The sequence below is a fragment of the Bufo bufo genome, chromosome 9 (genome assembly GCF_905171765.1).
Source record: "Bufo bufo chromosome 9, aBufBuf1.1, whole genome shotgun sequence".
Lineage (NCBI taxonomy): Eukaryota > Metazoa > Chordata > Amphibia > Anura > Bufonidae > Bufo > Bufo bufo.
The window spans coordinates 170,934,480-170,962,092 of NC_053397.1; the positions used below are offsets into that span (position 1 = coordinate 170,934,480).

The window sequence follows — 27,613 nt, forward strand, 5'->3', positions numbered from 1 at the left end:
TGGTTTTTCAAAGCCTATGGTCGTGCTGAGGTAGTTCAGTGACAGTTAAGTGACCCAGAAAGCAATGATTCTGCAGTGTGTGCCCATTGTTGGCCTAGTAGGCTTTAATGATCACCTTAGATGATCACAAAGAAAATTAATGTTTTTTTCTATGCAAAATTATCCAGCCGATCGCTTTTGGTCTGTTCACAATGAAGCAACGACCTTATCATCTGGGCTGTGCCAACATTGCCAACACACTCATAGAGGTGATCGCTTCATTGTGATACGCAAGCCCCTTCACCACAACAAGGTAACGGTCACGAAGGGGAATTTACACATATATGTGCCTTTTTTTTTTGTTTTGTTTTTGCAGCCACAGTGCAGCACCAGAGGCCAGAAAAATTAGGCATGTACACAGGCCTGAAAAATTAGGTATTGTAGCAGCGGCCGGAAAAATCTATGTTTTCCAGGCAGAAAGTGCACTAAAACATTGCGGTTTGAACCCTAGTTGGTGGCGGAGAAGTCACGCAAGTCATCCGGCAAGATTAAATACAGCAGCGTGTGGACCATTTTTAGCCCAAGGCATCTCATCAGGCCTTTTTTAGTCAAATGCATCCCCCACTGTCAGTCCCTTCAGGATCCATGCCTCATTCATCTTAATAAAGGTGAGGTAATCTAGACTTTTTTGACCTAGGCGACTTCTCTTCTCAGTGACAATACCTCCTGCTGCACTGAAGGTCCTTTCTGACAGGACACTTGAAGCGGGGCAGGCCAGAAGTTCTATCGCAAATTGGGATAGCTCAGGCCACAGGTCAAGCCTGCACACCCAGAAGTCAAGGGGTTCATCGCTTCTCAGAGTGTCGATATCTGTAGTTAAGGCGAGGTAGTCTGCTACCTGTCGGTCGAGTCGGTCTCTGAGGGTGGACCCCGAAGGGCTGTGGCGATGCGTAGGACGTAAAAAGCTCTGCATGTCCTCCATCAACAACACGTCTGTAAAGTGTCCTGTCCTTGCCGGCGTGGTCGTGGTAGGAGGAGGATTACTTTCACCTCTTCCCCTGTTAGATTCCTGTTGTGCTGTGACATCACCCTTATACGCTGTGTAAAGCATACTTTTTAACTTGTTTTGGAACTGCTGCATTCTTTCCGACTTCCGGTAATTCGGTAACATTTCAGCCACTTTCTGCTTATACCAGGGGTCTAGTAGCGTGGCCACCCAGTACAGGTCGTTCTCCTTCAGCCTTTTTATACGAGGGTTCCTCAACAGGCATGACAAAATGAAAGACCCCATTTGCACAAGGTTGGATGCCGAGCTACTCATGTCCCGTTCCTCATCCTCACTGATCTCATTGAAGGTCTGTTCTTCCCCCCAGCCACGTACAACCCCTTGGGTACCAGATAGGTGACAACGAGCACCCTGGGATGCCTGCTGTGTTTGGTCTTCCTCCTCAAAGCCACATTCCTCCTCTGACTCCTCTTTCTCAGACTCCTCTTCCAGCATTGCCGCAGGTCCAGCAAGCGATGATAAGGCTGTTTCTGGTGGTGATGGTGGCCACAACTCTTCCTCTTCACGCTCATCTACGGCCTGATCCAGCACTCTTCACAGGGCACGCTCCAGGAAGAAAACAAATGGGATGATGTCGCTGATGGTGCCTTCGGTGCGACTGACTAGATTTGTCACCTCCTCAAAAGGACGCATGAGCCTACAGGCATTGCGCATGAGCGTCCAGTAACGTGGCAAAAAAATACCCAGCTCTACAGAGGCTGTCCTAGCACCCCGGTCATACAAATACTCGTTGACGGCTTTTTCTTGTTGGAGCAGGCGGTCGAACATTAGGAGTGTTGAATTCCAACGTGTCGGGCTGTTGCAAATCAAGTGCCTCACTGGCATATTGTTTCGCCGCAGAATAGTGCGCCATGGCCGTGTAGGAACACTGTGTGCCAGACAAGCCATGACTTCATTTTCCACAATAGAGTACAGGTTGGGGATTTTGTGAAAAAAAAATTCGTCCGGGTACCTTCCACTGCAGTGTCCCAATAGCTATAAATTTTTTGAAGGTCTCAGACTCCACCAGCTTGTATGGTAAAATCTGGCGGGCTAAGAGTTCCGACAAGCCAGCTGTCAGACGCCGGGCAAGGGGGTGACTCTGTGACATTGGCTTCTTATGCTCAAACATTTCCTTGACAGACACCTGACTGTGGGCAGATGAGCAGGAACTGCTGAAGGTAAGAGGCGGAGTGGTGGGTGGTTGAGAGGGGGCAAGGAGGACAGCAGTGGTTGACGTGGCTGAAGATGCTGGACCAGGAGGAGGATAGTGGCTTTGAGTTTGTGTGCTGATTGTACTCATGTGCGTTTGTGATGTGAGATCATGTGCCTTCGCAAAGCAGATGTACCTAGGTGGGTGTTGGACTTCCCACGACTCAGTTTCTTTTGGCACAGGTTGCAAATGGCATCGCTGTTATCAGAGGCAGACACACAAAAAAAATGCCACACTGCTGAGCTTTGCAATGACGGCATTCTGGTGGTGGCAACAGCATGCATTGATTGGCGTGCTGTCTGGCTGACCCCGGGTGCCGATACATGCTGTCTGACTGTGCCACTAGCTCCTTGCGACGACCTCCCCCTGCTTCCAACTCGTCTCCCCCTCCTCTCTGTCTCCCCATCTGAACTTTCCCTCTGTTCTTCTTCTCTTCGAGCGGGCACCCATGTGACATCCACGGACACATCGTCATCATCAACCGCTTCACTTGTATCTGACAACTCAGCAAAGGAAGCAGCAGCGGGTACAACATCATCATCATCACACAGTACATCCATGTGTGTAATGCTGCCTGACTGAGACATATCCCTGTTATCTACATCCTCTGGCAATAATGGTTGCGCATCACTCATTTCTTCCAACTGATGTGTAAATAACTCCTCTCACAGATCAAGTGAAGCGGCTGTGGTGCTAGTGTTGGTGGTGGCGGCGGGTGGGTGAGTGGTAACTTGAGAGGTGCCCGAAGCTGAGCTGGAGGAGGATGGTGCATCAATGTTCCGAGCGGAAGCTGTAGAAGATTGGGTGTCCTGTGTTAGCCAGTCAACTATGTCCTCAGAATTTTTCGAGTTCAGGGTATGTGGCCTCTGAACACTCGGCGTTATTCTGGGGCCAAAGGGAATCACAGCACCACGACCACGACGGCCCCTGCGGGGTGGCCTGCCTCTGCCTGTCATTTTTTTTTAGATTAGTGGTACTATGCGTGCAAGGTACTGTGCCACCCTATATGAGTGGTGGGCAGTGGGCACAGTACAGTCTGTGGGCCTGACACACACTGGCAGGCAACTGCAATTATATTACAGATAAAAAATTAAATGACTTTTTTATCTGCAAGGTACTGTGCCACCCGATATGAGTGGTGGGCACTGGCAATGGGCACAGTACAGTCAGTGGGCCTGACGCACACTGGCAGGCAACTGCAATTATATTACAGAGAAAAAAATGTATGACTTTTTTATCTGCAAGGTACTGTGCCACCCGATATGAGTGGTGGGCACTGGCAGTGGGCACAGTACAGTCTGTGGGCCTGACACACACTGGCAGGCAACTACAATTATATTAAAGGGTAAAAATGAAATGACTTTTTTATCTGCAAGGTACTGTGCCACCCGATATGAGTGGTGGGCACTGGCAGTGGGCACAGTACAGTCAGTGGGCCTGACACACCCTGGCTGTACTGTGCCCACTGAACACCACTCATATCGGGTGGCACAGTACCTACCCACTGACACGCTGTGTGCTGTCCGCATCCATTCCTGCCCCATAGAGAATGAATAAGTCTGCACCCGTTCCGCAATTTGAATGGATGTGGTCCCATTCTGCGGACGTGTGAATGGACCCTTAAGACCAGCAAATGACCCTTTTACGGGGAGATAGAGAAGCAATAATCAGGAATGAAAAATGTTTGTTCCCAATCACTATCTGTTCATTAACTGTAATGAGGCTACAATCGTTGGATGGAATCTGATTGGTTGCGATGGGCAACTGAGACAGTTTTCCGTTACTTCAGTTTTGATAAATCTCTCCCCATGTTTTAGGGTCCATTTACGTGTCCATAGTGTATTGTGGATCGGCAATACACCCGGCCGGCACCTCCATAGAATTGCCTATTGTCGTCCGCAATTGTGGACAAGAATAGGATATGTTCTATTTTTTTTCGGGAGCCGAGGACCGGAAATATATAGTGTGCTCTCCACATCCATTCCTATAGAGAATGAAAGGGTCCGCACCCGTTCCACAATTGCGGAACGGATGCGGACCACACTTGCGGACGTGTGAATGGAGCTTTACAGTATAGGAAATCTCCACAATGTTGGTTTCTTACCTGATATGAGATACCAATGGCCCTTCCACATCTGCAAAGAAATCCTGACTAATGAACGGGGGGAAATTTGTACCTCCGTATCCCTTATAAATATAGAAAAGAAGCATTAATTATTATTTCCATATTCATATACTTTCAGTACCTACAGTATGTATACATGAAGCTAATTCAGCATTTCCAGAATATCATGAACATGGTTATGAGAATATATGAAACACAGGAGATGACCCAATACTAGACTCCATACTGAAATATTTTTGGGTCAAATCAGGGACAGGAATTAAATAAAATCCCCCAAGGCTTTAACTATCAAGTTTAATTCTTTGTCATATATTAGTAGGCCTGAAAACGGTGGTGGAAACACAATGGGGGAGATTTATTAAAGCCGGTGTAAAGCAAAACTGGCTTAGTTGCCCATAGCAACCAATCAGATTCAACCTTTCATTTTTCAAAGCTGCCTTGGAAAATGAAAGATGGAATCTGATTGGCTGCTTTGGGCAACTAAGCCAGTTTTCCTTTACACCCGTTTTGATAAATTCCCCCCAAAATATACATCCAAATACCTATTTACTATTCTAGGTTCATCAGCTATGCAAACCATGTGCTTGCAGGGCCATTATTAGGAAACTCAGAAATGAAGGGGGCGTCACCGAGAACTTAAAGGGCTTGCTTGGCTTAGGAGCAAACATGTCAGGAGAGGTGACAGGTCCTGTTTTACCACCAAAACCACAGCTGTAAATTATCAGTACACTTTTTTTTTCTTAGAGCTCTTATAGTACTAGTATAATAGTGCTCCAGAGAATGTCAAACCTAATGTGATTTAAAGGGGTCATCCAGCATTTTGCTATTGATGGCCTATCCTCAGGACAGGTTATCAATATCTGTTCAGTGAGGGTTTGACTCCAGGGAACCCCCTCTGATCAGCTGTTTGAAAAGGGCGATCCGGTGAGCGCTGTGGCCTCTTCCTAGGCCAGTGATGTCACATTCGTTGATCACATGACCTAGGCGCAACTCAGTCCCAGTCAAGTAAATGGGCCTAAGCTGCAATACCAAACACAGCCACTACACTGTACGGCGCTGTGCTTTGTATGCTGTCAGCAGTCCACAGAGCTCACTGGAGTAAAGTGACCTCTTTGAACAGCTGATCGGCGGGATGTTAGGTGTCAGACCTCCACTGGACCACTGATATTGATGAACTGGTAAAACCCTTTAAATACTGCTTTCCACTAAATTGACACATTGAATGGACAATTAGGTGCGCAATATGCCGGATGCTATCGACCATACAGCATGTGGTGGCTTCCCCCTATCTAGCAGCCAGAAACACTACGAGGACTCACTATAGTTAGGCCTCTTTCACACTACAGTATCGCTATTTCAGTGTTTTGCGGTCCGTTTTTCACGGATCCGTTGTGTTTCCGTTTCCGTTCCGTTTTTCGTATGGCATATACAGTATTACATTAAAAAAATTGGGCTGGGCATAACATTTTCAATAGATGGTTCCGCAAAAACGGAACGGACACGGAAGACATACGGATGCATTTCCGTATGTGTTCCGTTTTTTGGGCGGACCAATTGACTTGAATGGAGCCACGGAACATGATTTGCGGGCAATAATAGGACATGTTCTATCTCCTACGGAACGGAAAAACTGAAATACGGAAACGGAATGCATACAGAGTACATTCCGTTTTTTTGTGTGGAACCATTGAAATAAAAGGTTCCGTATATGGACCGTTTACGGAACGCAAAAAACGGCCCGCAATCGAACCGCCATATCAATTGGGCCGCAAAAGATGCGGACAGCACTCCGTGTGCTGTCCGCATCCGTAGCTCCGTTCCTCGGCCCCACTAAAAAAATATAACATGTCCTATTCTTGTCCGCGCTTTGCGGACAAGAATAGGCATTTCTATTGCCGGCGCCTGTTCCGCAAATTGCGAAAGGCAACACGGTTGCCTTCCATTTTTTGCGGATCCGCGGTTTGCAGACCGCAAAAAACGGCACAATCGTGTGCATGAGGCCTTACTAGGAGCTTCCTTGTGGCTCCTTCATTCATATGACTGATAGGGATCCTGAAACCTCACCCGATCACATATTTATTGGCTTATCCTAGTAATATATCATCAACCACTAATAGCACAAAATCCTTCCTTTAATCCTTTAAAGGAGTTGTCTCATCTCAGACAATGGGGGCATATTGCTAGGATATGCCCCCTTTGTCTGATAGGTGCAAATCCCACTGCTGGGACCTTTACCTATATCGAGAACGAATCCCCGATAGTGGTGGAGGGTGCACTGCACATGCTCAACCGCCCTCTATTCATTTTCTATGGGGCTGCCGAAAATAGCTGAGCACTGGCTCGGCTATTTCTGTCAGGCCCATAGAATTGAATGGGAGCTGGGGCTGCTCATACGCAGTGCTCTCTAATTCACTCCTATGGGGAGCACTCTTTAAGATGTGCTATTCATCTAACTTCGTATACTTACCAGTAGAAACTTGCTGAGTTTACTTTTTTTGGGGTCCGGGATGGAATTCTCCCACTGCTGCTTTAGTCTGAAAAAAATGTATTTAGTCAGTAGTTTGCATCAGAATTTGTACGCTGAAACCAGGAATGAGTCTAAAGAATAGAAGAGGCGCAAATGTTTCCATTTTAGGTTTTCTCTGTTTAGGTTTCTCTGGTTTTTGGCTTAGAAATACTTACAAAACACACAGGTGTGAAAGTAGCCTAAGGGTCCATTCACACGTCCGCAATTTCGTTCCGCATTTTGCGGAACGGAATTGCGGACCCATTCATTTCTATGGGGCAGCACGATGTGCTGCCTGGATCCGGAATTGCGGATCCGCACTTCTGGGTCCGCAATTCCGATCCCGAAAAAAATAGAACATGTCCTATTCTTGTCCGCAATTCACACGTCCGTGGATCCGCAAAACACACACGGACGTGTGAATGGACTCTAATGGACATGAAGTGCAGTGGCCAGAAATATACTGCCATATGGCCATATAAAGAGAGCCTCCCAGTCTTGGAGAACCCCTTCAATTAATTTTACTCTAGATTTATCACTGCGGCTTTAAAAAAAAGACGTGGTAAAAAAGATAAAAACTCACTGCTAGGGATGAGCGAATCGACTTCAGATGAAACATCCGAAGTTGATTCGCATAAAACTTTGTTCTAACACTGTACGGAGCAGGAGCTCCGTATAGTATTAGAATGTATTGACTCCAATGAGCCGAAGTTATTGCTTCGCGAAGTCTCGCGAGACTTTGCGCAATAACTTCATAAATTAATTAGTACTGTAAAAAAACATTTCCCCAACTCGGGTTCGGTTCCAAGGTACCACTTTTTTTGCACTGTTTTTGCACAGGCTGCCCAATGCCTTGCACGGCATCGGGACCTGCCTTCTACGGGGGCCGAGGAGATCCAGCCCCAGGCCCGGTCTCCTAGGCAACCTGTTAGTGTATTACTCAGTGTAATACAGTAACAAGCAATGCATTACAATAGAGATATATTGTAATGCACTCTAGAGGGGATCAGACCCCCAAAAGTTGAAGTCCTAGAGTGGGACAGAAATAAAGTTTTAAAAAGAAAATAAATAATATTTAATTAAAAATTTAATAAAATAAAAAAGTTTCAAGTAAAAAAAATAAAAAAACACCTCCTTTTCCTGATTTTATAATAAAAATTTAAAAAAAAGGAAAAACACACATATTAGGTATCACCGCGTCCGTTACGACTGGCTCTATAAATATATCACATGATCCACCCCATCCGATAGACACCATAAAAAAAAAACGGTGTCAAAAAAAGCAATTTTTTTGTTTCCAAAATGCTATTATTGTGTTAAAGTGAAATAAATAAAAAAGTATACATATTAGCTATTGCCACGTATGTTACAACCCGCTCTATAAAAATATCATATGACCTAACCCCTCAGCTGAACACCACAATTTTTTTATAAAAACAGTGCCAAAAAAAGCTATTTTTGTCACCTTGCATCACAAAAATTGCAACACCAAGCGATCAAAAAGGTGTATGCCCCCCAAAATTGTACTAATCAAACCGTCACCTCATCCCGCAAAAAATTTGATCCTACCTAAGACAATCGGTCAAAAAATAAAAAAAACTATGACTCTCAGACAATGGAGACACTAAAATATAATTTGTTTTGCTTCAAAACTGCTATTATTGTGTTAAAGTGAAATAAATAAAAGAAAGTAGGCATATTAGGTATTGCCACGTCCGTAACAACATGCTCTATAAAAATATGGCATGAGACTTAACCCCTCAGGTGAACAATGTAAAAAATAAAAATAAAAACAGAGCCAAAAAAGCTTTTTTTTATCACCCAACATCACATAAAGTGCAACACCAGGCGATCAAAAAGGTGTATGCCCCCAAAATAGTACCAATCAAACCATCACCTCATCCCACAAAAAATGAGACCCTACCTAAGACAATAGGTCAAAAAATAAAAAAGCTATGGCTCTCAGACTATGGAGACACTAAAACATATTTTTTTTTTTGGTTTAAAAAATGCTATTATTGTGTAAGACTTAAATAAATAAGAAAAAGTATACATATTAAAGGGTTTCTATCACTTCGTTTCACCTATTTAGCTTTCAGACACTAGCGATCCGCTAGTGTCTGCTCTATCTAACCATCCTAATATAAGAGCTTATTGTCCTGCCGTTTAGCTAAAAAAATAACTTATATAGATATGCAAATGAGCCTCTAGGTGCTATGGGGGCGTGATTAGCACCTAGAGGCTCCGTCTACCTTAACAAACTGCCGCCGCCCAGCGCGTCCCTCCAGCCCGCCCATCTCCTCCGGAATGCGATGCTCCTCGTATTCGGCGCATGCGCAGTGAATGTCTGATCGCTTCCCTGCTCAGACATCTCCACTGCGCCTGCGCCGATGACGTCATAGTGCTCCGAGGAACAGGTGCAGTGGAGATGTCTGAGCAGGGAAGCGATCAGACATTCACTGCGCATGCGCCGAATACGAGGAGCATCGCATTCCGGAGGAGATGGGCGGGCTGGAGGGACGCGCTGGGCGGCGGCAGTTTGTTAAGGTAGACGGAGCCTCTAGGTGCTAATCACGCCCCCATAGCACCTAGAGGCTCATTTGCATATCTATATAAGTTATTTTTTTAGCTAAACGGCAGGACAATAAGCTCTTATATTAGGATGGTTAGATAAAGCAGACACTAGCGGATCGCTAGTGTCTGAAAGCTAAATAGGTGAAACGAAGTGATAGAAACCCTTTAAGTATAGCCATGTCCAAAACTACCTGCTCTATAAAAATGTCACATGACCTAACCCCTCAGGTAAATGCTGTAAAAAGAAAGAAATAAAAACTGTGCCAAAACAACCAATTTTTTGGTCACCTTGCCCCCTAAAGTGTAATAATGAATGATCAAAAAATCATATGTACCTAAAAATGGTACCAATAAAAACGTCAACTCTTCCTGCAAAAAACGAGCCCCTGTCGATCGTCTTTTAAAAAATAATAATATGGTGTTCAGAAAATGGAGACTCAAAAACAATTTTTCTTTTCAAAAATGCTTTATTATGTAAAACTAAAACAAGCAAACAAAGTAGACATATTTGATATCATTGCATCCGTAACAACCTGCTCTATAAAAATAGCACATGATCTACCCTGTCAGATGAATGTTGTAAAAAATAAAAATGGTGCCAAAACAGCCATTTTTTGGTTACCTTGCCTCACAAAAAAACGTAATATAGAGCAATTCAAAATCATATGTACCCCAAAATAGTACCAATAAAACTGCCACCTTATCCCCTAGTTTCAAAAATGGGGTCACTTTTTGGGAGTTTTTATTGTAGGGGTGCATCAGGGGGCTTCAAATGGGACATACTGAGTTTTGTTTGGCTGTTAACCCTCGACGGTGTTAAAGAAAAAAATGGATTTAAAATAGAAAATCTGCCAAAAAAGGGAAATTTAGACTGTCATCTCTATTTTCCTTTAATTCTTGTGGAACACCTAAAGGATTAACAATGTTTGTAAAATCAATTTTGAGTAACTTAAGGGGTGTAGTTTCTACAATGGGGTCATTTATGGGGGGTTTCCACTATGTAAGCCCCACAAAGTGACTTCAGACATGAACTGGTCCTGAAAAAGTGGGTTTTGGAATTGCTTCTAAAATTCTAAGCCTCTATCGTCCTAAAAAATAAAAAATTACATTTCCAAAATGATTCCAACATAAAGTAGACATATGGGGAATGTTAAGTAATACATATTTTATGAGGTATCACTTTCTGTTTTAAAAGCAGAGAAATAGAAATTTAGAAAATTGCACATTTTTAAAACATTTTGGGAAATTTGGAATTCTTTCATAGGTAAAGGTGAAATATATTGACTCAAATTTATGACTATCATGAAGTACAATGTGTCACAAGAAAACAATCTCAGAATGGCTTGGATAAATAAGTGTTCTAAAGTTATTACCACATAAAGTGACACATGTCACATGACCGTTTTGCAAAAAATGGCCTGGGTAGGAGGACGAAAACTGGCCCGGGGTATAAGGGGTTAATGATGGGCCCAATTTAGTAAACGGGGTCACTTAAGAAATTTGGGGCAAAAAACAGCAACACAGACTCAAGCAAAACTGACTTAAAATATTACCCTCATGATGAATCCCCCCCAGTATATATGAGTGAATAGAATAAACACTGAAGTGTTGGCGATATATAAAATTTGCTAAATGAATACAAATAATAAAAAATAAAAAACAGCAGCCCTGATATGAATTCTTGTGAATTGTAGACTATATTGTATACTGCAGGAGATAGCCAAGCCCTGTACTCTACCTGCAGCAGTTCCATAGAGAATGAATGGAGAAGCAGCATGCTTGAGTCTACTGTCACCGCATTCATTTGGGGAACTCAGGATCTCCACTCTTATCAGTCATCAGTATGACTCCACCAATCAGCAGTCATCAGTCTGACCCCACCAATCTCCTATTCTGTGGATAGTTGGATGTTTGTGTCTTAAAGGGGTCTTCTGACACTTTTATACTGATGACCTGTCCTTTGGATAGGTCATCAGTATCTGATCAGTGGGGATCCGACACTCCGGACTTCCGACGATCAGCTGTTTGAGAAGGCACCGGCACCTGCAGTAGCGGCGCAGCCTTCTCCTTGCTCACCAAGCACAGCGCTGTACATTGTATAGTGGCTGTGCTTGGTATTGCAGCTCAGCCCCATTCACTTCAGTGGGACTAATCTGCCCCTAGGACATGTGATCGATGAACGTGATGTCACTGGCCTATGTTAAGTAACAAGAAGACCGTAGCGCTACTGCAAGTGCTGCTGCCTTCTCAAACACTCGTTAGCGATTATCTGCCGAAAAATTGGGCAGTGTAATACAGGCTTAAAGGGGTTGTGTCACTTCAGCAAATAGTGTTTATCATGCAGGGAAAGTTAATACAAGGCACTTACTAATGTATTGTGATTGTCCATATTGCCTACTTTGCTGGCTGGATTCATTTTTCCATCACATTATACACTGCTCATTTCCATGGTTACGACCACTCTGCAATCCATCAGTGGTGCTCGTGCTTGCACACTATAGAAAAAAAAGCACTAGCCTATGCATGCTTCCACAGTCCTGGCCACTAAATACGCCAGTACTTTTTCCTGTAGTGTGCCACCACTGATGGTTGCAGCGGTGGTCATAACCATGGAAACAAGCAGTGTATAATGTAATGGAAAAATGTATCCAGCCAGCAAAGCAGGCAATATGGACAATCACAACACATTAGTAAGTGCCTTACATAATAAATGCTATTTGCTGAAGTGAGACAACCCCTTTAGGAGTTCCTGCTTTAGATTCCATTTAGTGATTGAGTAAATATTGACCCAGTGATAGGTTTGTTCCAATTACCACAATTACTCAGTGCTTTTTATGAGCTTATTAGGTTTCCAAATATGTTAGAGTAACCTCTTTTAACTGTTTATTAAGGCCTAAAATCAAGAGTGAGGTACATTTTATGGCCTGATCAAATCACTTTCAAGTGCTTCATTTACAAATTATAAATGCTCTACATATTTTCTCATACACAAGGCCTATTATGGCTTTGTTCAATAATATGGTGCCCACAGAGTTCTCTCGGCTTTCATTTGAATCTGACAATCAATTTCCCCATCAGATGCCATGTTACAGAACTGTTCTCCTCTAGAAGCATTGTATTCCATATTCCATAGGACAGCATAAAGGTGTCTAGAGCTACAACATATGAAGCCTCAGAGGCCTAAGACAAAAGTTAAAGATTCCACTAGGTACCAAACTCTGAGTCTTCCACCACCTATAGGAGTTGTCTGCCATCTTCCCAACTCTGTTGGGGAATAGAATCTACATGAAACTAGTTTCTGCCCAATAGATCCACAACAGTGCAGAAACCATTAAAGGGTTACTCCCATATCGGTCTTTCATGCTTGAGATGGAAATAACCACAGTAAGCCCGAGTAGCTCCCATTCACTGCTTTGGGAGTAATTGGAATCAGCAGACCGCCAGCTGTCCAGATGTTTCCATAACTCTGACCACCTGGTGGTTACTGTGATTATTCCCAACTTATCCATGAAAGACTGAGAAGGGAATAGCCCTTTAAGTCATGATTATATAGATATTTATTGCTAAAGAGATTGAACGTGCTGCACCCACACATTTTGCATAGCGTGTGTGATAGTTACAGTTGATAAGGTTGAAAAAAGACACTGGTCCATCAGTGTCAACCTATAATGCTACCATATTGATCCAGAGGAAGACCTATACCGGGGAAAAAATCCTTCACCAAACCAAATACGGCAATCAGAATAAATTCCTGGATCAATGATCCGTCACCAAAAGTCTGGTACTTAAAACCTGAAATATTATATTTTTCATCGACCATCAGTCACAATGCAGGGCAGAGAGTTGAGGTATCTAGAATTCTGACACCACTCACCTTTTGAAATACGTAATCACAAAATACAAGCCAAGCCAAGAATCCTACAGATGTAATAAATGTAGTAACACCTATTGGCACTGTATTCATGGCTGGAAGAAAAGAAAAAAACATGAATGTGAGAGAAAAAAATTAAGCATCAGCTATTAATATTTAGATTTGTTCTCCCATTATACATTGTAAAAACTTTCTTTATTTCAATAGGTGAAGGGAGACAAGTTTTTGCTAAAAATCACATTTTCAATTGTCCTTTATTAAAAATATTGAGCTGTTCTGTCACAAAGGGTTAACTGTTTTTCTAGCTGTGTGACTGGTACTTTCACTTTCACTTTGTGCCTGTCATTAGAGATGAACGAATTTCTCAAAAATACGATTCGGCCGGTTCGCCGAATTTTTCTAAAAAATTTGGTTCAATACGAATTTATTTGTGGTGAATTGCGGTAAAAACTGCTATTTCCTGGCAGCAGAGAGTCTTTATAGTGGTGTAGAACACTGTGCCTTGCAGTAACACGCATAGGGAGTCTGCTATGGTAGTGAAACAATACTGTGAGTCAGTATGACATGCAGATGACAGGCGTCGCTCTTAGAACCACTGCACACTTCACTTATTTGGGCAGTCACGGGGCCAAAACTGACCAAATAACTTAAGTGTGAACTCAGCCTTACAGGTCAATGTTAACGTCAAGAAGAAGTGCACTCCTTTTATACCGTCGGCAGCTGATTCCACATAGATGTCTACAGAACCTGTTCTATTAAATGCTTATACAAGTAGAGCCCCCCCGACAGAGTGGAGAGGGTGTCAGCAGTAAGTTTGTGTTGACGTCACTGATTATTTTGCCCTTCCTCTGATCCATAAGAACAATAACCCCCAAAAAAACGGATCCTGTTTGTGAAGCATCTGCCCTTCACTTGGTTAGCATTTGGTCAGAATTCCATCAGTATTGCTAAAGCAAAAAAAACAGGAGTGGATCCAAAACAGAGATGGCGCTTGAATGGAATATTTGCATATCTTCTTTGTTTTGTACCCACTCCTGCTTTTCGCTACCAAATCATAAGCCAATTCTGATGCAAAATAGGGGACCATGTCATGCAGGCCTTACAGCTGTTACATAGACAGGATCCCGTTGTGCGTCTCATTTTTCCTTCCTTCTGACAGATCAGAAGAAGGGTCAAATTAAAGGATGATGTCAGCCAGGCTGAAAGGCAAAATAGTGGCTCAGTCATGAAGTAGGAAAGGGTGGGAAAAAGCATCGAGAAGTCTACAGAGTGTCCTTATGACATAGTTGGTGAGGTGGCAACAGCATGATGAGGATCAAACAAAATGTATGGTAGGACAGGCACCACTTACTTGAATGCACTCAAGAAACTTTGCGGCGGTGCTCGTGGCTGTCAGGTCTCGGCCTCAGAGACCCCCAATATACCAGCAGAGATGAAGAAGGTCACGGCACTCCAAAGAGCAAATTCAATGTGTTTTTAATCCACCAAATGTTCGCAGCAGCGACGTTTCGACAACAGTCTTTATCAAGCTGCATACAAGTTTACAAGTGACTCACATTACATATATATAAGGGTACAATTCATACCAATTAATCAGTGGGTGTGCTACCACCAATAAACCCGCCTCCTCTCAGGTACAAATAATCATATAATTAATTCAGCCTACCAACCACCAGTGTAAATTAATATAAGGCTTACCGAGCGTTCATACTTGGGCTGTTATTCCATAGTGTGTCATGATGAGCGGCGTCTTCCGCATGCGACTGCGGCTGCGCGAATGTTCGAACGGGATTCACATACATCACATGTTCAACTATACAGTCATGTGATAAATGACGCTACTCCCGGTCACCTGACAGATGACGCGCCTAAGCGTCTAGTCACTGTCATAGTAATCCCAGGGTCCTACTGAGAGAGTATGTCATTTCCTGTGATTCTCTTTATCCAGCATTATTTCAAAGACGTATAACTACATGCCTAGACGCCGGTCACCATGGACCCAACAACCGAAAGATGATACTATTTAAGGGAAAATATAGTTTCGTTTAACAGTGTCATAGGAGCCGATCTATGTGGGTGAGACCACACAGGCCTGCAAATTGAGGATTAACCAGCATAGGTACTCCATCCGGAAATTGTTCACAAGGATGGAGAATGCGTCTGAAAATTTGGAAGGTGAACTTCCAGTCCCGAACATTTCTATAGATGTAGACACAGCGTTGCACAATTGAGGTTCAGGATTATCGATGGCGTCCCCGCACCACGGAGAGGTGGTGATCTGTGAAACGGCTATTAAATCGCCTCTAGAACCTCAGATGGATCTTTGGAGATGGACACCATTGTGCCTAAGGGAACTCAATCGGGAGTTCAAGGGTGGGCTCCCCTCTTTTGAGTCGTTATTTAGGATGTGAAAATAAGGTTTTTTTTATATTAGATGTCAGTACCCGTTATTGCATCGAGATTATTAACAGATTTTATTCTTCTTGTTCTTTCCATTTCCCTTTTTTGTTTATCACTTATAGATAAGGCTGCATGCGGGAAAAGGGCGAGGGATGGACTAAGGTGTTTTGGGAGCAGTGACCTGGGAGACGTCCAGCAAGAGTTCTTTTTACCATCGCACGAAATTGGTGTGGATGGTTTTGATTCCATAGAATGGATATGAGGGACGGTAGTAGAACCAATATATGACGGGGTGGTATTTTTACTAGACCCTTATTATTCACCTGGGGAGTGATATGTAGTATTAGGGTGTATATCGAGCTCTGGTGGCGTAGGGTGATGCTTATATAGAATACGAGAAAATATTTATATTTACAGGAGGCATTGGGGATTAGCGTGGTAGGGGTCTCCCACTTGGTGGTGGGGCCCAGACCAGGCAAGGGCACATATCGGTTGTCTCTCTTTTGACAGAGGGAGGCAATGGTTGTGGCCCTAACATCCCTTGTCCAAATGCATTCTTTAGCATATTGAGAGTACAACACACCAATACATCCCTGGGTATTTACCTATGGGAGGTAGGGGTTTGTTTACTCTATACCGTGTGGCACACGGGATTTACCCTATATGCCATTTTTTTTAACTCATTTTTTTGAACTTATTGCTTTGTAAACGACTGTTGATAGGATCGCATTTATTGATCAGCTCCAAACTCCTATGAAAGGGCTTTCCTTTATGTCTATGTGTGGCATTATACTATTCCGTTTTTCGCATAGCCAGTCAGATACTGAACCGCGGTATTGATATGATTGAGGTGTCATATATCCTGCTGAAGATCGGCTCCTATGACACTGTTAAACGAAACTATATTTTCCTTAAATAGTATCATCTTTCGGTTGTTGGGTCCGTGGTGACCGGCGTCTAGGCATGTAGTTATACGTCTTTGAAATAATGCTGGATAAAGAGAATCACAGGAAATGACATACTCTCTCTGTAGGACCTGGGGTTACTATGACAGTGACTAGACGCTTAGGCGCGTCATCTGTCAGGTGACCGGGAGTAGCGTCATTGATCACATGACTGTATAGTTGAACATGTGATGTATGTGAATCCCGTTCGAACATTCGCACAGCCGCAGTCACATGCGGAAGACGCCGCTCATCATGGACACACTATGGAATAACAGCCCAAGTATGAACGCTCGGTAAGCCTTATATTAATTTACACTTTGGTTGGTAGGCTGAATTAATTATATGATTATTTGTACCTGAGAGGAGGCGGGTTTATTGGTGGTAGCACACCCACTGATTAATTGGTATGAATTAGTACCCTTATATATATGTAATGTGAGTCACTTGTAAACTTGTATGTAGCTTGATAAGACTGTTGTCGAAACGTTTGCTGACTGAACATTTGGTGGATTAAAACACATTGAATTTGCTGTTGGAGTGCCGTGAACCTTCTTTCATCCTCTAACAGCATGATGAGACCACAGAGTGGCCCATTGACAGAGTCTGGAGGTGCAGCAGCATTAGGAGGAGGCCAAAGAGTGGCACAATGACAGTGTGGAGGCGGAAGCAGCAGCATCAGGAGGCCACAGAGTTGCACAATGACAGAGTATAGAGGGTGGTGCAGCAGCAGCATCAGGAGGATGCACAGAGTGGCATAAGGACAGTGTAGATGTGCAGCAACAGGAGGCCCACAGGTGGGCACAATGACAGAGTGTGCAGGTGGCTGGCAGCAAGCATCAGGAGGAGGCCAACAGGGTGGCACAATAACAGTCTGGAGGTGGGCAGCCGCAATTAGGAGGCCATTAGATTGGCACAATGACAGAGTGTGGAAGTGGCAGCAGCATCAGGAGGCCACAGAGTGGCACAATGACAGAGTGTGGAGATGGCAGCAACATCAAGAGGCCACAGAGTGGCACAATGACAGTGTGGAGGTTGCAGCAGCAGCAGCATGAGGAGACCACAGAGTGGCACAATGACGGAGTGTGGAGGTGGCAGCAGCAGCATCAAGAGGAGGCCACAGGGTGGAGGTGGCAGGAGCAGGATTAGGAGGCCACAGAGTGGCAAGGTGACATAGTGTTGAGGTAGCAGCAGCATCAGGAGACCACAGAGTGGCAAGGTGACATAGTGTGGAGGTGGCAGCAGCATCAGGAGACCACAGAGTGGCAAGGTGACATAGTGTGGAGGTGGCAGCAGCATCAGGAGACCATAGAGTGACAAGGTGACATAGTATGGAGGTGGCAGCAGCATCAGGAAACCACAAAGTGGCAAGGTGACATAGTGTGGAGGTGGCAGCAGCATCAGGAGACCACAAAGTGGCAAAGGTGACATAGTGTGGAGGTGGCAGCAGCATCAGGAGACACAGAACGGCAAGGTGACTTAGTGTGGATGTGGCAGCAGCTTCAGGAGACCACAGAGGTGAACCCGATGACAGTGTGGGGAGGTGGGTGGCAATACAAGTACCAGCTAAAGATGGTAGGATGAAGAAGGAGCACTTGTCATCAAGTTGTGTGGCATCAGGCGATGTGGCAGCATCAGAATAGTAGCTGAGGCAGATAGTCAGAAGAAACCGGTCTCTTTTGTCAAAGTGTTGGTGTGGCACCATGGATGATCTAGTCTGATGCATCAGGCATTGGTGGGTGGAAATCCTGGCTGATCCACGCCTGATTCATCTTGATAAAGGTAAGTCTTCTTGGGGTAACTATGGCCCCCGCCTCACTAAACACCCGCTCTGAGGCCACACTACTTGCCGGGCAGGACAGCTTTTCCAGGGCAAACTCTGCCAATTGTGGCCAGAAATCCAGTTTGGCTGCCCAGTAGTCCAGCGGATCTTCAACTTGGGGTGGCAGGGTGCTGTCCAAGTATGCCACCACCTGCTGGTTCAGGTTCTGCTCTATGTCTACCTGCTGCTGCTGGTGAGTAGTTTCTTCACTAGGCGGGTGAAGAAAGCTGCTCATCAGCGACTCTAGACTCAAGTTGCTTCTGATGGAGCGGAAACTGCTCCTACCCCCCACCCTGCCACAACAGCAATGGCAGAGGCACGTGATCACAGAGGGCCCCCCGGTCAGACCTGCGAGAGGATGGACGATGGTACAGATAGGCGGCGGACAACTGACTACATAGGATGTCTCTGTAGTAGTTCAGTTTGTCCTCCCTCTCAGCAGGTATAAAAAGGCCCCCATTTTGGACCGGTAGTGAGGGTCCAACAAGATGGAGAGCCAGAAGTCATCCCTCTGCCGAATGGTGACAATTCGGCTGCCACTACGCAAGCAAGTGAGCATGCATCGGACCATTTGTGCAAGTGACACGGAGGGACTCCCTGCATCCATCTCCATTGCATACTGCCACGGTGTGTCTGGGTCCTCTGCCTTATCTTCCTCATTACCCTGTAGATCCTCTGGCTGCTCCTGCTCCTTCTCTCCTGTCACCTGTGTAGAAAAACCACCCATTTCGCTACACATTGCTGTGCTCCAATGTCCTCCTCCAGTTCAGCCCCCACAGGGCTCATGTGGCTGTTAGATCTAGGTGCCACGTCTCCAGTCCCCTGACCAGCCAGATTTACCAGCATCTGTTTCAGGACATGAAGCAGTGGAATGACATTGTTTATCCGGTAGTCCTGGCGACAGATAGTCGGTCCAACATATGGAGGGTGGAATTCCAACAGGTGGAAACATCGCATATCAGCCTATGTTGGGGGATGTTGTTCTGCCACTGCAGCTCAAGGATGGTGTACTTTGCGGTGTACGAGTGGCTGAAGTGCATGCAAAGTTTCCTGGCCATTTTTAGGATGTCTTGCAGATGGGTGGAAGACTTCAGGAACCGCTTAACAACCAGATTAATCAGGTGTGACATGCAGGGCGCATGGCTCAGCCCTCCTTGACGCAGCACCAACACCATGTTCTCCCCTTTGTCGGTCACCATGGTTCTGATTTAGAGTTGTAGCAGAGAAAGCCACGATTCGATTTCTTGATGAAGGACACTGAACAGTTCCTCCCCTGTGTGACTCCGTTCACCCAGGCAAACGAGGTTCAGAACAGCGTGACACCGCCGTGCCCTGCACATGTGTTATGCTGGAGGGGCACTGTGAATTGTCCCTGCAGTGGAGGCTAAGGACACGGTGGAGGATGAGGAGGCAGAGGTGGACATTGTCGCAGGGCCAACGGCATGAAAACGTGCAGGTGGAAGCGGCGTCACCTGACCAAGATGCTGGTGTGGCTGTGCAGGAACCACATTCACCTAGTGCGTAAAGGACATGTATTGTCCCTGACCATAGTTACAGCTCCACATGTCGGCGCTGCCGTGCACTTTTGGCAGACACCGACAGGCTCAAGGACTGGCCCACCTTCTGTTTTACATACGTGTGCAGAGCTGGTACCACCTTTTTGGCAAAGAAATAACAACTGGGAACTCTCCACCCCAGCTCGACACAAGCCATCAGTTCTCTGAAAGGCGCAGAGTCCACTACTTGGAAAGGGAGGGACTGCAGCACCAGCAACTTGGCCAGGAGCACATTCAGCTTCTGCGCCGTTGGATGAGTGCACGCATACTGTTGTCTCTTGGCAATCGCTTCGGTGATCGATTGCTGACGGAATGGCTGGCGAGGAGTAGAAGGAGAAGCAGGAGCATCAGGACCAGCAGATGATGGGAAGGACAGATAGCTCTCTTCAGCTGAGGTGGTGGACCCTTGACTGCCTGAAATCGGGTGCGTGCCACTGGATGATGCAGCGGTTGCTGCCGGAGGCTGGACCACCACATCGGAGCCATGGTTCTCCCAGACCACTTTATGCTGACGCTGCATATGTTGACGCAGGGCCGTGGTGCAAACATTGGCACCCTGGCCACTCTTCACCTTCTGCCCACAGATTCTACAAATGGCCATGTTCACCTCCTCCGGCAGCTTAACAAAAAACTGCTACACCTCCGAGTAGGTGATTTTACCCCCAACACTATGCACTGACTGACTGCTACCGCCGCTGCTTCCGTGAGTCCCTGCGCCACTACTCTCCAGGCAGGTAGGCTCCTGCGAAGCGGGGTGGTCTACCCCGGGCATGTTTGGCTCCCGACCTCCCACTGCTACACCCTGCTGACTCCCGGCCACGCTAGCGACTTGCTGGCTCCACCGCTGCCTCACGGAACCGGCTGCCACCATCTTCTCCCCAATGACGATTGAAGCCCCCTAATTCACCCCGGCTCCCAAGTGTGATCAGCTACACCAATCATCATCGAGTTACTGTCTGCATGTCACTAATGTCCTCCTCAACGGTCTCTGGGTCAGGAGCCTGACCGCTCGCAACACCTGCTCCCATGCCACTCTCATCATCACTACTTGCCCATCCATCGGAGGAGGAAAGCGGCGGATATCTCCTCCACATCTTGGCTGGCCAGTAGCTGCTGACTGTCCTGTTGTAGCTCGTCCTCACTGTATTAGTGGATCTGAGCCCCACAGCATATAATACTTGTCTGGCAGAGGGAACAGAAAAGGACAGAGGCAGGTTGAGGACAGGTGAGGGCACAGAGCCTTCTCCCGGGCCATGCCAATTAAGGGTTGTGTCTGACGAACCCACCAACTCTTGGCTGGGGATGTCTGATGTCACTTGGGACAAAGTGGATGACCGAGTCAACCATTCAAGAACCGCTGGGTTGCTGGTCAAGACATGACCGCTAGATGACACCGGGAGCTCAGACCTGTGCCTGCACAAGAAACATTTAGGCCTCTGACAGTCCCCTGTGCAGGGCCTGGCACTTCTCTGTCTGACATACTATTAGATCAAATAAATAAATAAGAAATTAAAACACCCTCAAAAAGTCTGTAATTTTCTCACTATCTTACACACAAACGGGTAATAAGCCCTTTTTTTTCCCACTAATACACGCCAAAAAAGGGCTTTTGAACATATAACTGCACCGCTGAACAACAATAGTCACTTATTTTTTCCCACTTATACATGCCACAAAAGGCTTTAGACATATAACTGCACCGTTTTTGAACAGCAAATATATATATTTTTTTCCACTAATACACGCCAAAAAGGGCTTTAGAACATATAACTGCACCGCTGAACGGCAAATAATATAGATTTTTTTTGCCACTTAATACACGCCAAAAAGGGCTTTAGAACATATAACTGAACACGCTGAACGGCAAATATATAATTTTTTTTTGCCACCAATACAAGCCAAAAGGGTTTTAGAACATATAACTGCAGTGCTGAACGGCAAATAGGCTCTTACTTTTTTCCACTTATACACTCCACAAAAGGCTTTAGAAAATATAACTGCACCGCTGAAGGCAAACAATATATATTTTTAGCCACTAATACACACCAAAAAAGGCTTCAGAACATATAACTGCACCACTGAACGGCAAATATATATTTTTTTTTTGCCACTAATACACACCAAAAATATACTGTAACAGCACCGCTGAACGGCAGATATTATATATTTTTGTGCCACTAATACACGCCAAAAAGGGCTGTAATTTTCTCACTTCACTTCATAATAAGCTAATAAGCCCTTTTTTTCCTACTAATACAAGCCACAAAATGCTTTAGAAACATATAACTGCCCTGCACAAGGGCAAATAAGACGTAGAAATTTTCCTTGTAAATAAACCCTGTTAATGGCTGCATCAAACAGCACTTGCACCCCAATAACAAGAATGTTTTTCTGGAATTACAGAGCTGTAAAATGGCAATTTGGATCCCCAGTCAGTGCAGGAAGGTGTAATAGGATTGTTCCTATTACCCAGGCTGTAAACTCCCCTACTGAACCCTGTTCTGCTTCAAAATTGTGGAATGATTCCTCCCTATCCTTTGCTGCTGAACTTTCTATACAGCAAAATTAAAGTTTTAAAGTCTTTTCTACCACTGTCCCTAGTGCCTGCTGACGTCCATGTCATTGTTCCATGTCTTAAACACGTGCAGCAGCCATTAAAAAATGTGATTCGTTACCACGAAGCGTGAGGTAATTCGGATTCGGTGCGAATCGAATTTTTATGAAATTCGGATCGAATTCCACTTCATCAACTTTGATTCCCTCATCTCTACAGGTCATCTAATTAACTTCTCTCTAAACTACTAAGAGGTCATAAACACTTATTTAAGCCCATTCTTATCAGTAAGATAAGAACTGAGCTATAATGAGTGTTTAGGAGGTCAGAGATCAGAGATAAGGAGCCTGTCAGCTCCCAAATGACAGGAAAAAAAAAAGAAAACCCAGAGGTTGCTTCTAGAGCATCTCAGCTCTGTACAGAAAAAGGGCTCTATATTTTTATTAAAGACCAATTGAAAAAAATGTTTGTTTGTTTTTTAGCTCAAATGAGTACAATGCAATAATTTAAAAAAACTTGCCCCAAAGGTGTACATAACCTTTAAAACTAACATGTGGATCCTGACTTCTCACAACAACTGAAATAGGGACGATCTGGAGGCCTCTTAATAAAATTAAATTGTCTATGGACAAGAAACTAGCTATACATTAAAATAGGCCACATTCCAACTTCCCATGACCAGTAGGAGGCAGTTTACTCTACTGTAGATTTGGCCACCAAATAATTTTTTGTCCCCTGCCAAATATAGATTAGTGGCTGTTGTGTGAAAAGAACAATGAGACTGTTACTATGTATGTTATGATTATTATTATTCTTTGAAGCGTTACATGACCATTAATTAGAGGTAAAGAGGATATAATGTGGACATCATGTCAGCAAATGACCTCACCTGTGTCAGTTGTCCATGGAATAGCTCTGACTCCAGGTCGCTCCATGGCCCATTGTATCCAGAACTATCATCAGGCTTTGCTCTCAACTTAGCTATGTAATTAGTTGAGCTCAATAGTTCAGAATTTGGAATGTAATATTCAGGCACATTACCAGACACATTAACCAGTAAGAGATCAGGACATTCTTCATCTCCCTACAGGTAAAAACACGATAAATAGTGCCACCTTACATAGTATATAATGACAATGACTAGAGGCACCCTACAGGTATAAAGTGTCACTCTACAGGTACAGTGACAATCACTACTTTCACACTACAGGTATAAAGTATCACTCTACAGGTACAATGACAATAAACAGTCACGCCACAGCTATAAAGTATCACTCTACAAGTATAATAGCAATTACTATAGTCACTCTACAGGTATTAAGAGTCACTCGGCAGGTATAATGACAATGAACAGTCACTCTACAGGTATAAAGTATTACTCTACAAGTATAATTGCAATTACTTTACAGGTATATAAGAGTCACTATGGGTAAAATGACAATGATGAGAGTCACTTTACAGGTATAAAGTGTGAATCTACAGGTATAATGACAATGATTATAATCACTCTACAGATATTATGACAACAAATTTGTCAGAATCACCACCAGAAAAGTACAGATAAGGTGATAATAATCTGCAGGATTACTTGCTTCCAGTAGCACAACTGGTACGTCAGCTTGATGGTGGAATATGAAACCTCTGGTGGACTCCATCCCAACTTGTATTATGGTGTACCGTTCCAGTTAGCCGGAGATGTGTGGGATGGTCAGTCTGAACTAGAAGACATGAAAATACACGAATGTGTTAAAACTAAAGATAAGAAGTGGCTCTTAACTGTAACCCGTGTGGTCACAGTAAGTCTGCCCGAAACCAGCAGAAGCGGTCTCACTGCGTGGCATCATTGTAGCAGGGTGCTGCAACAATCCATCGCAAAATAAATTGTTGTAAAAGCTGGCAGGGGAGCTCTCTTCTCATATGAGAGCACCTCCTGCTGGTCCATAAAATGAATTATTGAGCCTGCACTCTCTGAATTAACCCCATACTGCCCTAAACTGTTTTTCATAAAAGAAATGTAAAAAAAATAATACAAAAATATAATTAATTAAAAAAAATAAAAAAGTTAAATAAATGAAATAAAAAAGTACTGCGAAGCTGGCAAAATCAAATTTTCAAAACTTCGCTCATCTATAGTTATAATTCTTCTTGATGTAGTCTTTTTATATTCTTGGGGATTTATCATGTGTGTATAAATTGCTTTTTTTTAGATGTAGGGCTATTTTTAAATGTCTTTGATCCCACTTATTGTCAGATAGTTGCCGGACGTGCACCTTTTTCCGGGAACGGACATGCTCAGCTATTTTCGAAGTCCTATAGAAGCAAATGGAGATCCACACTGCGCAAACGCAGCTACTGCTCTATTTACTTCTACAGGACGGCCAAGATAGCCGAGCCAGCACTCGTTATTTTCGGCAGTCCCATAGAGATGAATGGAGGGGGTCATGCATCCGTGGCTCACAAATGGGTGTCCCATTTTGGAGACCCGCATCTATCTGACATTGGTGGCATATCCTAGCGATACAGTCCCTTTAATGGGTTAGATGATAGGATGATAAGAATAAATTTAGTTGCTGTGATTTAAGACTTGTTTAATGCAGTTTATAGCTATGAGACTTTTTTTTTGCTTTCTTTGCTTATAGCACCAGGATGGGGTGGGGGGAGGAATGGGTGTATTGGGGTGGTGTGTTTTTTGAGACTATATACTACTTTAAAAAATAAAATAAAATAAATAAGGCATAAAGACTGGTGAAATTATAAACCTGTAAAGTGCTATATTTCTAATATGGAAATACATTTATTAAGTAGATTTTTGTGTTTTTTTCATGATTCTTGCCATAAATGGCTGAAAACTTATATAGGGTCATATCTCCACTATAAAAAAAAAATTGAAATATCAACCTACAGTTGTAGCAGTCTTTAAAAGCGACACTTAAAGTGCATTAGAGTGGCAGAACTTTTAAACTGACACTTAACACAAACAAAAGCCATTGAAAGCCAAGATAACGTCTACGGCAACTTAAGTCTGTTTTAATGCACCGCAAGTGTCAAGTTAACCAGTGCTTCATCTATACACAGATCCATATCTGTTGGCAGATAAAACCATAAATGGAGTCTGTCCTAAATGGACTATATGTGGTCATCATCATCTAAGCAATACGGTCCCACCTTGAATATGATGAATATCAGAATAGTTCTGAATAACCGATACCAACAGGTACCGTTGGTAGAGTTTGTGGCTCTACAATGGGAGATTACTTCAATGGTGCTATTCATGTAAAACAGAATGGGATTACATTGCATGTGAACATATGTATAAAGCAGTGTAATGAGAAAATAATGTAGATGACAAAAGAATAACAGAGGCCATTATAAAAGATGAAAAGGCTCTGTCCGTAGGAGCCTGCAATCTAAAGGTAACAGGAGAAAGAGACAGAAGTGGGGTCGGTAGGAACTATATAAGATTATGTATGTAGTTCTACTGGAGAGGTAGGTTGTACGCTTGTCTGAAGAGGTGAGTATCTTGGTTGCTTCCGAAAGCTTAAAGGGTAGGAAACAGTCTTATGTGTTGGGGTATTGAGTCCTGAAAGCAGATACAACAGGAGGAGTCCTTGAGACGAGAATGAGAGGACCAGACAAGTAGAAGGGGGAGACAAAGACATCATTGGAAACGTGAAGATGTTGCAGTAGTCTAACTGAGATATGATCAGGATAATATGAGTAAGGAGTGTACAACCATACAGTATATTATAACATTTCACACATTTTCTATAACTACAGTTGCACGAAAAAAGTATGTGAACCCTTTGGAATGATATGGATTTCTGCACAAATTGGTCATAAAATGTGATCTGATCTTCATCTGAGTCACAACAATAGACAATCACAGTCTGCTTAAACTAATAACACACAAAGAATTAAATGTTACCATGTTTTTATTGAACACACATGGTAAACTGTCACAGTGCAGGTGTAAAAGTATGTGAACCCTTGGATTTAATAACTGGTTGAACCTCCTTTGGCAGTAATAACTTCAACCAAACGTTTCCTGTAGTTGAAGATCAGACGTGCACAATGGTCAGGGAGTAATTCTTGACCATTCCTCTTTACAGAACTGTTTTAGTTCAGCAATATCTTGGATGTCTGGTGTGAATCGTTTTCTTGAGGGTCATGCCACAGCATCTCAATCGGGTTGAGGTCAGGACTCTGACTGGGCCACTCCAGAAGGCGTATTTTCTTCTGTTTAAGCCATTCTGTTGTTGATTTACTTCTATTCTTAGGTCGTTGTCCTGTTGCAGACACCCATCTTCTGTTGAGCTTCAGCCTGGTGGACAGATGGCCTTACGTTCTCCTGCAAAATGTCTTGATAAACTTGGGAATTCATTTTTCCTTCGATGATAGCAATCCGTCCAGGCTCTGACGCAGCAAAGCAGCCCCAAACCATGATGCCCCACACCATACTTCACAGTTGGGAAGAGGTTTTGATGTTGGTGTGCTGTGCCTCTTTTTCTCTCCACACATAGTGTTGTGTGTTTCTGCCAAACAACTCAACTTTGGTTTCATCTGTCCACAGAATATTTTGCCAGTACTGCTGTGGAACATCCAGGTGCTCTTGTGCAAACTGTAAACGTGCAGCAATGGGTTTTTTTGGACAGCAGGGGGCTTCCTCTGGGTATCCTCCCATGAAATCCATTCTTGTTTAGTGTTTTTACGTATCGTAGATTCGCTAACAGGGATGTTAGCATATGCCAGAGACTTTTGTAAGTCTTTAGCTGACACTCAGGATTCTTCTTCACCTCATTGAGCAGTCTGCGCTGTGCTCTTGCAGTCATCTTTACAGGACGGACACTCCTAGGGAGAGTAGCAGCAGTGCTGAACTTTCTCATTTATAGACAATTTGTCTTACCGTGGACTGATGAACAGCAAGGCTTTGGGAGATACTTTTATAACCCTTTCCAACTTTATGCAAGTCAACAATTTTTAATCGTAGGTCTTTGAGAGCTCTTTTGTGCGAGCATCATTCACAT

General features: G+C 43.9%; 1 protein-coding gene across 1 annotated transcript in view; it reads right to left on the reverse strand.

Annotated features, from left to right (window-relative positions):
- The window catches only part of CSF2RB (colony stimulating factor 2 receptor subunit beta), a 74,748-nt gene that overhangs the window by 32,247 nt on the left and 14,888 nt on the right, over positions 1 to 27,613 (reverse strand). The window contains exons 9-13 of the mRNA XM_040408785.1: positions 24,178 to 24,249; positions 23,479 to 23,673; positions 13,317 to 13,360; positions 6,830 to 6,896; positions 4,342 to 4,424 (exon numbers count right to left, since the gene is read on the reverse strand). Coding sequence (XP_040264719.1) covers positions 4,342 to 4,424; positions 6,830 to 6,896; positions 13,317 to 13,360; positions 23,479 to 23,673; positions 24,178 to 24,249 — 461 coding nt within the window. The remainder of the gene's footprint in view (positions 1 to 4,341; positions 4,425 to 6,829; positions 6,897 to 13,316; positions 13,361 to 23,478; positions 23,674 to 24,177; positions 24,250 to 27,613) is intronic.